This window comes from Nannospalax galili, unplaced genomic scaffold (genome assembly GCF_000622305.1).
Source record: "Nannospalax galili isolate Female #2095 unplaced genomic scaffold, S.galili_v1.0 scaffold974, whole genome shotgun sequence".
In the NCBI taxonomy this organism is placed as follows: Eukaryota; Metazoa; Chordata; class Mammalia; order Rodentia; family Spalacidae; genus Nannospalax; species Nannospalax galili.
This window is the reverse complement of record NW_008335438.1, coordinates 861,523-875,277: the sequence shown is the minus strand read 5'-3', so window position 1 is coordinate 875,277 and position 13,755 is coordinate 861,523. Positions and strand designations below refer to the sequence as shown.

At 40.2% G+C, this 13,755-nt stretch overlaps 1 protein-coding gene across 8 annotated transcripts in view; it reads left to right on the top strand.

Moving 5' to 3' along the window:
- Positions 1-13,755, top strand: part of Gpam (glycerol-3-phosphate acyltransferase, mitochondrial) — a 63,108-nt gene that overhangs the window by 23,923 nt on the left and 25,430 nt on the right. For 4 of the 8 annotated variants that reach the window (XR_003849056.1, XR_003849057.1, XM_008830161.3 and 1 more), the window contains exons 1-5: positions 5,306-5,411; positions 6,167-6,264; positions 7,561-7,691; positions 9,549-9,671; positions 11,793-11,866. Coding sequence is in view for 6 of the 8 variants with exons in the window: in XM_008830161.3 (XP_008828383.1) it covers positions 7,590-7,691; positions 9,549-9,671; positions 11,793-11,866 (299 nt within the window). In the remaining 2 variants the exon portion in view is untranslated. Of the gene's footprint in view, positions 1-265; positions 442-5,305; positions 5,412-6,166; positions 6,265-7,560; positions 7,692-9,032; positions 9,109-9,548; positions 9,672-11,792; positions 11,867-13,755 lie in introns of those variants that run through there. The other 4 variants (XM_029562091.1, XM_008830159.3, XM_008830162.3 and 1 more) reach the window with 4 other exon arrangements.

Below are 13,755 nucleotides of genomic sequence, written 5' to 3'. Positions count from 1 at the left end.
TTTATTTATCTAATTTTATTTATTTATTTATTTATTTATTTATTTATTTATTTATTTATTTATTTATTTATTTATTATTTGTGGTGCCTGCTGTGTCCCTTTAACTAGGAAAGCAAAGCTCTGGCAATCCTCACAGTTGCCTTTCTCTTAAGTCACAGTGCCCTGAATTGGATCATGTGACTGTCTTGGCTGCAATAACAGTTGCAATATTCAGGAATGAGATTATCATAATTGGCTTAGATACCTTGTATCGTTCTTTTCTCAGAGCTGGGCAAAAGATCACCCTGAACTAAATCAGAGGGAAAGAATAGATACATGTTAGACCAGCAGTTCTCAGTGCTGCTCCATGTCAACTAAGTGAATCCTAGAAGCCACAAGCAAAGAAAGGACTTGATGTTGAGCCTTGAATCTTTTTGGAAAGAATTATTCAACAGGAGTTGAGTAAGTATACCAGACTATCAGCTTTAAAGGAGAAGGGATTGTGCTGTCTTGTTCAAGCTGTATTTATAGGACAGTACCTGATACAGAGGAGAGGCTTTATAACTATTTATTGAGTGATTAAAATAAACAAAAGGAGCCTGGAGAAAAGTAGCTGATGAGAAAGAAGCATGGGTCCATTCATCATCCAAATGGTTTCCCTAGTAGTTTTTGCTAGAATAATTGCTATAGTTTAAGTCAAGCAATGTCATAGACACTTCATGACTGGATTTTACAAAGTCAGCTAACACTGTTCTCTTGTGGAGATATGTAAACAAAATGTACTCAGGTGCGTTTTAGTCGAAGAGGGAAGCCTTTTGGAGAGGGTCTGCTAGATGGGCAGTACTGATACTGGTAAGAACATGGAACTTAGTGTGAGGAAGGCCTAACTTCTGGTTCAGTCTCTACAACCTTCTGTCTTCGTGCTGTTGGACTTCACTGTTCTCATCATATATTTTAGTTATACATGCTACAAAACGCATGAAAGAATTGCTTTTATTTTTGTTGTAAATAGTCCATAATCTTTTAATGGGATTTAAAAAATATACGACATGGGTGCACTTACCTACATGCAGGCAATACACACATACACATAAAGTAAACCAAAACTAATAAATAAAAAAATACTAAAAAATAAGAAAATTTATTTGGGGGCTCTTGAGATCCCCCATTTCCTTTGTATAGATTCAGATTTCCAATGGTGGCATTTTCTTTTTGTCTGAAAGACGCACCGTTCCTTATTAACTGACTCTTCTGGATTTGAATTCTTTCATTGTTTATGTCTCTCTCTGTCTTTCTCTATTCCTTCAGGGACACCAATTACATATATCCCAAGTTCACTGATACTCTTCTTATTCTCTCAGTGTTGCATTTTGGAATTTCTACCATATCACAACATTTTTAAAAAGTCCTTCAACTATACAAGCATGTATTTGTGCTTGTTAAAAAAATCTCAATGAGTTTATAATCTCTATATGCTTGATTTGGATTTTTTGAGACAGGGTCTTGGGTAGCACAAGCTTGCCTCAAACTTAACTTATAACGGAGGATGACCTTGAACTTCTGATCTTTACTTCCCCACTGTTCAGATTTAGGGTATGTGCCATCACTCCTGGCACTATGTAGTGCAGGAGATTGAACCCAGGACACTGTTGCTAGCTAGTCAAGCACTCTACCAACTGAGTTACAACCCCAGTTCAGATTTGTATTTTTTTTTTGAGACAGGATCTTCCTGTGGGCCCTAGCTGGCCTGGAACTTGCTATGTAGACCAGGCTGGTCTCAATCTCACAGAGGTTCCATCACTTCTCTCTAGAGTGCTGGCATGCACTATCATGTGCTACTAGATTTGGATTATTATTTTTAATATTTTATTTATTTTTATTTTATGTGTATGTGTGTATTGCCAGCATGTAGGTAAGTGCACCTGTGTCATGTGCAATGCCCGAGGAGGAAAGAAGAGGCTGTCGGATGCCCTGAACTGGAGTTACGGACAGTTGTTAGGGTGCTGGGATTCAAACCTGGGTCTTGTGCAAGAACAACCCAGTGTTCTTAACCACTGACCATCTCTCCAGCCCCTGGATTATTATTTAAAAATGACTTTTTCCATGTCTTATGTTGCTGTCTTTGACTACTAATACTATCATTTCTGTCATTTCTAGGTCTCTCTCAATTGATAGGCCCCTTCCCTATCTATGCATCACTCTTTCCTATTTCTTTTGCATGCCTGCCCAATAATTTCAATTTGACATCACTGGAAATTTTATCTTGTAAGGTGCTGGATGTTTTTGATTTCCTATTAGTATTCACTTGGTTTATTCTTTTTTTTTTAAAAAAAAAGTTTTGTTATTTTTATTTTATGTGTATGAGTGTTATGCCTGCATGTATGTAAGTGCACCTTTGCCCTGCAATGCCCACAGAGGTCAGAAGAGGGTTTAGGATCCCTTGGAACTGGAGTTACAGATGGTTGTTAGCCATCATGTGGATGCTGGGAATCAAACCCAGGTCCTCTGCAAGAGCAGCCAGTGCTCTTATCTGCTGAGCCATCTCTCCAGTCCCCTGTGGTTTATTTTTTACAATTTTGTCCTTTTTGGGGACAAAGATTTGTTAAGATTTAAGATTTGTTAAGTAGGACCACAATAGTCTTTACTATAGGGCTGATTTTGCTCTGCTACTGAGATGAGGTCATTCGTGTCATGAATTATGAAGCTTCCAGACTTAGTTTACGGTCCCATATGACCACCGAGTAGCTTTCAGCTCTGACTTGTAGGAACAAGAATAATTCTCCACCCTGTGCAAGCCATGGCAATTATTCTCTTTGCATTTAATAAATATATGTGTTTTTTTTTCCCTGGCTGTGGATAGCTTCCCAACATGTATATGCTAATTAGTTGTAGGCTAGATGGACTTTGGGTTGACAAGTCTCTTTGGTTTCTATCTGGTATTCTGCTTCCCATTCCAGCTGCTTTGTTTCCATGCCCTCCAAACTCTATCTCCCTAGTTCAGCACCATCCTGGATCTTCTTGGGTTCCTTCGTTACACTGCAGCCTAACCTCTCTTCCTAAGTGTTAAATCAAGGTAACCACAGGGCTCAATTCATTTCAGGGCCTGCTGTTTTGCTCAGCTACATGAAGTCTGATATCTGAATGTTATTGTTTTATATCTGCCTGTTTGGTTTGGCTGTTTTAAAGAAGACGGTCAATTCATTCCTGTTGCTCCATCTTTGGTGGCTAGACTGGTTGCTATAAATTGTTCTGTTGATAAAATAGATTACTTAGGGTGTCACAGGTTTCCAAAACAATTTTCATTAAGTAATCTGAACCACCTGGCAGGACAATCTGCATTTACAGGTAGAGTAACGCTTGCGTAATGTGCACTGCCAAAGAGTTGCCTACAAGTGAGTTCTATGTAAGACACATTTTATCTCTGGCTTACATTTAAAAGTTTCTGTGTCACTCTTTTAATTTCTTACCACTTTCTGTTTAGTACTGATTCAAACCCTGAGGCCTTTCTCTACTTTTCCCTCCATCTTTTTGTTGTGCTTTCTTTTAGTTTTTGCTCATTGTTTAGGCTCAGTAATCTGCACACAAAATTTCATGATGTTTTAGGATAAGATTTCCTCTTATTCTATAGTCCTCCAGAATTTAATTTTTTTTTAAGTAAGATAAATGTAAGGCTGAATAAATCCAGAGACTTTGACTTCAAAATGGTCTATATTTTTTATATGAATATCCACTTCTGCTTTGAGTTGCTTCAAAGAAGAGAATATTTATTTTTCAGGATGGGTCTATAAAGAAAAGTGGAAAGTTCAAGTGAAGGGATTCCTGTTTTTCTTGTGCCTCAGCTTTAGGTATTTACTAGGTTCTTACTATAACAAGGTATTGAGTGTTAAATAGGACCTGAGGCAAGTCACTGACACCATGAGTTTGGAACCTTGTCAAGCCCCGATACAAATCGATGAAGACATGAGATGTGGTGCTATAAACTTTGAGATTTCACAGGAGAGTGTGATAATTGTGAAATAGAGATGGCTTGAAGAACTAGTTCAGGATTCTGGGAAGAGTGGCACAATCCCATGCATGTCTAGGGATAATGGTAGGGACTACTGCTGGAGGAGTGGGGATCTCTCAGTTGTAGCTCTCTGTTGTAGGTCTGATGTGCCAAGCTCATTTAGACTCTAGGGAGCTATGGATAGCTTTTGATTGGGTTTTACAAGCACAAAGATTTATTTTGAGCAGTAGATTAGGGCAATAACGTGCAAGATGGACAAGAACCAGCAGCAGGGGCTTGAGGACAGACACTGTGCCTTAATCATCTTTGTTCCCAGAGCCTAGTTCATATTTAATGTGTGTTTCTTGAGTGATTCATCTTTTTCCTTTTAAATTGCCAATGCTCTTGATAACCCCTGGCCTTGTCAACTGCCATAGCAAATATTGCAAAAGAGCCCCTTCCTGTCCAGTGTTGTTTTGTTTAAATGGCTCAAGTTAGGTAAATTTACTCCAACTTCAACCTTTTTTTAAAAAGTAATTTTAGCCAGGTGTGGTGGCGCACGCCTTTAGTCCCAGCACTCGGGAGGCAGAGGCAGGCGGATCTCTGTGAGTTTAAGGTCAGCCTGATCTACATAGTGAGTTCCAGGACAGCTGGGGATACAGGGTAGACCCTGTCTCAAAAAGACCAAAAAAAAAAAAAAAGTATTTTTAATTGTAAATTGACAGATCATAGTTATACACGAAGTAAAGCGATTATTTATAAACACAATACAATTTAGCATACCACAATCTCAAACGCATCACTTTTTGTCTTCAGCATCCCTAGGAATATAGCACATTATTATTTAGTACCTTCACTGCACTGTGACATGTATCTCAAAGTGGAGGGGGTATACTCTGATGCCTCCTGGCGACTTTGTATCTTTCAAGCCTTCTTTGTCCATTCTTCATTTTTCTTAGAGGCTCAGCCACTCTTAAGAACTTTTACAACGTTGTAGCCATTTGCAAAGCCTGCCTCTGCTTGGTTTCACACATCTCATACAAGGGCAAAAATCACACCCAGACCTATAAAACCGGCCAGCCCCCGAGGCCCTCCAAGACAGGGCCAGGTGGTGGTGGTGGGCGCTCCCAGGTCAGATGGGGTCAAACAAGGGACAGACAGGCACACACACGCAGCCTGGGAAGTGTAACCATTCAGGTTCACTCGCCATCCTCAGCTCACACAGTCTATTCTCATCCAAGCGTATTATGCAAGGTTTGGAAGCTAGCAGCAGCGCTCTACCAGCTCCTGGAGTCCCTCTCCAGCAGCCCAACGTCACTGCCGCGCGCTGCTGCGTCATCAGGGCGCGCCGCTGCAGCAGGCTCTGGCCGCTGTGGCTGCCGAGGCACGGGTGTGGGTGGAGCCGAGCGGGTGCAGTCGGGTCCGCTGGGCCGGAGCGCGGGGACAGGTGCGTGCGCGCCCGTCGCTCCTGGGCCTGCCCCGGGCTTTGCAAGTGTCTGGGGCGAACTGGCTGCCTGAGTTCCGAGGTTCCCCCGGAGAAGTGGGCCGGGCTCGGGGAGGGGTCCGCATGGTTCTGTGCCGGGGACGCCTGCCTGCAGTGGGAGCGCACCGAGGACCGAGCCCGGTGCGGTCCCCGAACACCCAGTGAGGGGCGGAGGAGGGGCAGCCATCGCACCCCTGGGAACGCTGAGGATGCTGGGGGCTCTGCGAGCTGGTAATGGGCATCACCGGTGACAGCAGCCGCTGTGGATGGGGCTGAGCGCTCACTGTGTGCCACACCTGCCAGGAGCCCTGCGTGGGTTCCTCAGTCCTACCTGCAGACCAAGTAGGAGGGATGGTCTTCTGCCCATTTTCCAGATGGGAAAAGCAAGGCATAGAATTTAACCAACTTGGCCATATTTACACGGATGGTGTGCAGAGAGGTGGCCTTCTTGCCTTTGCCTGTGACAGACTGTCAGATTCCATAGCGGAACAATCTGTTCCGCTCAGCCCAGCTGCCTGGAGCCTCAGGGATTTTCTTTTATTTCTTTTTTTTGATTCTTTCCCTTTTTTTTTTTTTACCCCCCCCCCCCCTTTTTTTTTTTTTTCCCCCCCCCCCCCCATTGACCTTGAGTAAACCCTGTGGGGAGGGAAGAGGATCGGGCGTGGAATTCATGCTGGCATAAATCTCTTTTTCCTCCATCATCCCATTTCTTTTCTCAGACGGCAGCGTACGCCCCCTGTTGTGGATACTCTGCACCAGAAGCTGATAGCTGGGGGCCGAATCCTTAATTTATGAAACAGAAGACCCTTCACCCCAGGTGAAAAAAGACTCTTTTACTATTCCCTCCTGACCTCCAAGTCAGATGATTTCTTGTGTTAAATTGTTGTAGTTGTTTTGAGGGAAACAGTTACTGGAGCAAATTTGTGACGGGATTGTTAAATAAAACTTTTAAGGATGTCAGAGAACGCTGTTACTAACTGGAGGTGCTCTTTGGACTTTAAGGGAGTAATGTAATGCTAAATGAGAACCCAACAACTAAAGTCATTAGAGAATAGAAATTTTTATATTTTGTGTTATTGTCTGTTTTGGGAGTTCACTTACTTTGAATATTTTCCCTCAAGGTAGAAAGACCCTTATTATAAAGGATGAAAACTTAAAAAAATCAAATGCTCCCCAATGGTATCTTTCTTCTTTTTTTTCCCTTTGGTTTCTTTTAGAACATTGTATCAAGAGTGCAAATATTTATTTTAAATCATCACAAGAAAATAGAGAAACTTAATTCAGTTGAAATCGGAAACTTCTGAGGTGCTTTAATTGCCCTTATTTTTTTTTTACATATACTAATGCAAATTGGTACAGCTCCTAATTTAAAAAAATCTGGTATGCATACATATAATGTGTGTTGCATGAAATAAAGCTTATGGTGGGCTACAGAGATGCGTCAGTGGTTAAGAGTGCTTGGTGCTTGTTTAGAGGACTCCCAGCACCCATACCACGTGGCTCAGAACTGCTTGTAACTCCAGCTCCAGGGGATCTGCTGCCCTCTTTCTCTGGCTGGCATGTGCATGTGCACACTGCACACACCACACAGACACACAGACAGACAGACAGACAGAGAGTCATAAATAATAAACGTATTGGGACTGTTTTCCTGTGCCCCAGCTGGTCTGGAACTCACTGTGTAAACCAGGCTGGCCTTGATCTCACAGATAACCGCTTGTCACTGCCTTCCAAGTGCTGGTAAAGGTGGGCGGTCTTTATTCGTACAAGTGACTGTGGCAATTTTGTTCCGGAAGCTGAAGGATACAGATATTGTGGCCCTGTAAGTTCAGGACATAGCAGGATACAATTTTTTTTTTTTTTTTTTTTTTTTTTACCCTATGGTCAGGGCAACCTAACTGTTCATGAAAACACATGGTGCTAGATAAGCACTCTACCACGACCTACATACCAACCTTCAAGGACAGTTTTCATGCTGTGACTCACTGTACTAGAAATCCATGTTTATTTGATACCCTATTATGGAAGAAAATAATGTAGAACTCAGAATTTTGGAACCTGGTATAAAGGCTCTGGATTCTTCATTATTTTGAGTAGTACCTGTTTTTTGCAGTACATGATTTGGGAGTTACACTTTGTGACATGGATGAGTCTGCGCTGACCCTTGGCACAATAGATGTTTCCTGTCTGCCAAATTCATCAGAATACAACCTTGGGCGATGTAAGCACACAAATGAGGACTGGGTGAGTTTACATGAGAGTTGAAAGCACGTCACCTAAAAGGTTCATTGCCATCTCATTCATGAAAGTGCCTTGTTTGCAGCAACATAATAGGTATTCGTCATTGCTGAAGTTTCTGCCAATGATTAGAAGTGATGCTTCCGTCACCTGAGAATAATTTTAAAATTTCAATGGTATTGAAATTGGCAAGAAAAAAAATGCATGGAAAATTTAAGTACTGTGATTATGGTAAAAAGCAAAATACCTAGGGGAAAAATTTCCAGTAATGTTTTAGATAGTATATTTAAATATTTTATTTAGTATTTTTATGTGTATGAGTGCATGTATCTAATTGCACCCCTGACATGCAGTGCCCATTGGAAGTTAGAAGAGGGCCTTGGATGCCCTGGAACTGGAGTTATGGACAGTTGTTAGCTGCCATGTGGGTGCTGGGAATCCAACCTGGGTCCTCTGCAAGTGCAGCCAGTGCTCTTAACCACAGAGCCATCTTTCCAGCCCCTAGACAGTATATTTAAAAAGAAAGATTTTCTTTTCCTTTCAGTATCGATTCTCCGCAACTTATATATTTAAAATTTTTATTATTTTTATGTGTATGAGTGTATTGCCTGCACATATGTAAGTGCACCCATGTAATGCAATGCCCACGGAGGTCAGAAGAGAGCATCAGATTAACCTGGGATTGGAGTTACAAGTGTTTGTTAGCTACCATGTGGGTGCTGGGAATCAAACCTAGGTCCTCTGTAAGAGCAACCAGTGCCCTTAAGCAATGAGCCATCTCTCCAGTTCCCACAACTTATATTTAATAAACACAAATTTTATAATGTACATGAACTAAAAAATTAAAAATAGCACATTTGCAAAAGCATTTAATTGAAAAAGCATGCATTTTCTTGTGTTGTTTTTCGTATTTCAACATTACATGGAGTGTTTAAAATATCTCAATACAAATTTATATTAAGATTTTTGGTTATTTTAAGTCTGTTACATCAGTGAGCCCTGAGCAGTAAATAAACTCAGAAAAATTTTAGAACAGTGGAGCAGGTTTTGACCCCGATCAAGTAATATGGCTGTCATTTAAATTCTAGCCTTTAGCTCTCTGGATGAGGTAAAGGAGTGTCTTCAAGTGAACCTTGTTTTCATTTAAAGTCAAACACTATTCGCTGCAGTGGAGCAGCTCACCTCTGTGTTGGGCCCTCATCACTCTGCGGTGGGGTTGTGTGATTTGAAGGGCATAAGGTTGACTGAGCATAAAGGTTCCAGAGTCTAACTCATCCTGCTGTCAGACATCCCTTTTACTTCTGCAGCTTTGGATAGCTACTATTTACTCTCTACTCCAATGAGAACCACATTTTTGACTTCCACACAGGAGTAAGAATGTGCAGTATTTGTGCCTGGCTGTTGTCACCTTAACGAACTCCAGGTTTGTCAGTGTTTCATCCATTTGTATGGCTGAATAGTATTCCATTGGCTGTATGGGTCCTTTTGAGATAGCATCTCTCTAACTCAGCTAACCAGGCTGGCCTTGATCTCATAGAGATCCACCTGCCTTTGCTTACTAAATGCTGGGACTAAAGGTGAGCGCTATCATACCTGGCTCATGCCATATTTTTTATATCCACCCATTGTTGGATATCACAACTTTATTTTTCACCTTTGAATGCTATATATCTGCCAAACTTTTTTCTAAGTGTTGATCTTGGAACAGGGTACCTTGAATGAAAAGCACTCTGAAAAACATGTGATTATACTACCCCCCAAAAGCACAGTGTACTTTTCTGTTTGAAATATGTTAGTTTTTGAGATCACGATAAGTTCAAATCTCTTACCATTTAGATATGATTTCCCCCTTCTATTTATTAGGATGACTGTGGGTTTAGACCTGCCTTCTTCAGATCTGCAACATTAAAGTGGAAAGAAAGCCTCATGAGCCGGAAGAGGCCATTCGTTGGAAGGTGCTGTTACTCCTGCACGCCGCAGAGCTGGGTAAGAGCTTCCTTGCTTGCTGGCCAGTCAGAAGTAGGGCGTCTGTGGCATGGGCTTTCAGCTTTGCCAGTTTTTGTTGTTTGGTTTTAGTGGACTTGACTCCTTCGAGCCGAGACTCCTGTTTATGTCAATCAGATGTTTCAGGTAAAAAAGGTGACTTCATTGTAATTCAGTGATCTCGGTCCACACTTAGTCCAGACAGTATTCTTACTCTTTGTGCTTTTTGTCTCTGGTTTAAGGGAGAGTAGATTTCACTTTGAGTTAATTCTTCTATGGAGTTGATAGAAGCGATCACAAACAGACTATGCTTAGTTCTGTTGTTTCTATTTTGGTGAAAAAGCATAAGGCATGTAACACCTTCCACATTACAGTGTCTGCTCCAGAAGAGCCAGCTGGGTGAAAGGTGAACTGAGGGTGTTTGGAGAGAGGGATGAGTTAGCACAATGTGGAATTTTCCAAGGTGGTCCTCTAAGGAGAGTTACCCTTTGGAAGGCTGAATTAGATGATAAGCTCTTCTTGAGATGGGCCAACTATCTAGGATCCACAAGCAGTCATTTTATACAGGTTGCTTGTGACTTGTATGAATAGCTAACTGTACTGGTGTATTTTCTACTCAGGGTTGGCAGGAAGGAGTTCTGAGCTTGGCATAAAGAGATTTATGACATTGAGGAGATTTATGTGGAGCCCAAATAATTCATGTTAAATGTTCAGATATGCTTGAGACTGGCTTGTAAGAGATACTCTTTTTAAACTGGAAGTCCCTTGTTGGGTGAATTTGGTATAGTTGAAGGATCATGGACATTTCTAGTTTAGGAGTAAGGCCAGTTCTGACTTAGGGGACAGTGGAAATAGAGATTTAAATAGAAGATCATGTGGTGTTTCTTTTTAGACCTGGCCCCTCATCTAATTCTAAATTTGAATGCTTATGCAAAACAATACCTAAATTACAGTACTTCACTAAACAACTGCAGCTACAATGCATTCCTAAGTCAGAAGAGGGCGGTGGTGCTGTGGCTGGGGATGACAGACATATGGCAACAGTATTGATTTTTTTTTATATATGTATAAACATAGTGTAGATGCACTAATGGGTGGAACTGGACTTATCTTGAATTTCTTTCTTGGCATGTACCTTTAAAGTAATTTGTTTAGAAATATTTTTATAGTAGATTCTTGATATTTGCTGTCTTTTCCCTGAAATCCCATTTTTCTTTTCTATATAGATTGCACTTAAGTAATTTTTACATCTCATTGATTTTTCATTTGTTTTACATTTATTTGTGGGCCTTTTACCTTCTTAATATTTTATGTATTATTTTTATTTTATGTGTATGGGTATGTATGTAAGTACACCTGTGTTGTGCAACCCCCGTGAAGGTCAGAAGAGAGCTTCAGATCCCCTGGAACTGAAGTTACAGATGGTTGTTAGCCACCATGTGGGTGCTGGGAATTGAACTTGGGTCCTCTGCAAGAGCAGCTAGTGCTCTTAACTGCTGAGCCATCTCATTGCTCTGGACTTTTACCTTTCTGTTCACACTGCTGAGATGGTAGACTCTGTCTTTTCAACAGAGAGCACTCTGACTTATTTTTCATTATCACCTGTAAAGTGATTGACTTGTAAGTGTACATTTTTTTCATTAAGTGGATTTGGGAAATGGAAAGATCTGAGATTGAATCCTAAAGTTCTGGTAGCCTCAATTTTCTTACCTATAAAATGAGTATAATCTTATATGTCTTATGCATTGAGAGATTTAATAATTAATAGTAACCGTATTGATAATATTTTGCATTTTGAGAGGACTGAAGTCTGTGACTTTATTGTGAATGACTATAAATTTAGCTCTTTGGGGATAGAGGTGAGCGGTGGCATAGGAAAGGAAGGAGAACTGTCTCCTTTGGTTTTAAGGTTTCAAAAGTTAAATTTGAGTTTGTGACTGTCTTTGAAGTGTTAAAAAGAACTATTCAGTGAAACCTGTTTTCCTCATTCTGTAGATTTCTGAAGCAATATCTAATGACATGCTTGAATTGTAAATGTCTTCTAGAAGCATTGGGGGTAGGGGTGGTTCCTCACCTTCACTTCTGCTGTGAACGCATGTCTACATTTATTTTGTTTTTTAATAGGAAAAGTTTTTCAACCCCGGTATCCCATCTCTGGGTTTGCGGAATGTTATTTATATCAATGAAACTCATACAAGGTGAGAAGAAATTTCTTATGTTTCTAATAAGCCTTTAAAGGAAAATCCTATAAATGCTAGTTAGCATACTTTAAGGCAAAACTATGGGTTTGAGAGTGAGTCCAACAGGAGCTTTTGGTATAAGAGGCTTCATCTAGGAACAGAAGCGGGACAACCAAGACTCCTGCTCTCCTGACTTCTCCATGGTGGTGTGGATGCTACTTGTTTACCTCAGCCCTGGTGTATTGACTTTTGCTAAAAAGTGGGAAATAGTTCTTTGAGAATAGGAAATAGTTCTTTAGTAGTTTGAGTGATTTAAGATCTATTGTGACTGTTTTATACTAAATATATATAGATATATATGTGTGTATGTATATATGTATTGCTGTCAAGATGGCTTAGCCTGATGACCAAGTTGGTTTCCTGGAACCCATGATCTAAGGAGAGAACTGACTCCTGAAATTTGACCTTTGACCTCTATATATTCACATGTATGTACGCAAACGCACGCACACATTAATAATAGAATTTAAAAATTAAAAAATGATTCAAATCTGCCTAATCCTTAGAGTGCTAGAATATATTTTCTTCTACTGAGTAAATGTCCCCCTTTTTAATAGTGTATATTCATTCTACAAAATGATGGATTTCATCACATTTTCATAAATGTATTCTTTATTGTTACTATTAAATATTCGTTTCTTTCTTTCATTAATATTTTAGATCAGCATACAAAATGCTGGGTTTTGTTATATTTTTGTAATACACATCACTGTGCTTTGCTCCTATTCATCCCCTTCTTTCTCTTCACACGTCTCTTTCCTGTTGATCCCCTCCCACCAGCAAATGTTCTTTGACTTATTTACCTAAGACAGTTTTTAAAAAGAATTCTTACTTTCAAATTCCAAGTATGTGGGGATGGGCTGATAGGTGCCAGAGAGAAAGATGCTTTTGTTTTATGAGTCAAGGTTAGAAGATATGGAAGGAAAAATTAGAAAACTGTGTCTGTGATGCAAGGGGAGCAGCAGCTCGAAATATTAGCAGTCCTTAAAAGTCTAAGGGTGGGTGCCTGAAGACGGTGAGGAGTATTCTTGGGGTCTTGAGAAATGCTTGAAAGTCTATGAAAAAGTCTATGAAAAAGTGATCCAAGAATGCAGTATTTAGATTTGGTGCTTGATGGTTCTGTTCGTAGTTAGATGATGGCTCTTTTGTGAGACTGGTGCTACCTGTCCAAAATTAAAGATTCCTTTTGTAGTAGAACTAGAATCCAAGTCAGTGAACACTTTCATTCTTCCCATTCTTAGGCTCCTCTCATTTTTCTTTCCTCTCTGTCTCTCTTCTTTAACTTTAAAGCAGAGAGGAGAGACTGGTCCTTGAAGTATTTGTTTTCTTTCTTAATTGACATGACTATAATTCTAAGTAAAGGAATATTTTCTTCTTTATGTAAACAAACATTTTACACATGAAACCAAAACTTTTGTCTATTGTCCCCAGTTGGAACAGTTGTAATAAAAGTAAATTTAAGCGTTGGCTATATTAACTTGGCAATAGAGGAAACTATTCAGTGAAATCAGTTGCCCGTATAGCTGTTTAGTTTTATGAAGCAAACCTAAATACTTTTACAAGAACATGTACACATAATTCTCTCCTGCACACACTCAGGCCATTCATACATGTTCCCGTGTGCTCTTACTCCTACATTGTCATGAATTCACTCGCACTTTACTTCCATATGCGTGCAGTGTTTTTAGTTAGTTGCAAAAGGATTTCAGAGAGAGCTTGGATATTGTATGTTATGGTAATAATCTGAAAGTGTCCACTGAAGGAAGAGTTTAGTGTGACTGGAACATAGTGGGCTAAGTTTTCAGAAGGTTGAGACAAAGGCAGAAGAGGAAGAACCAGACAAGGAG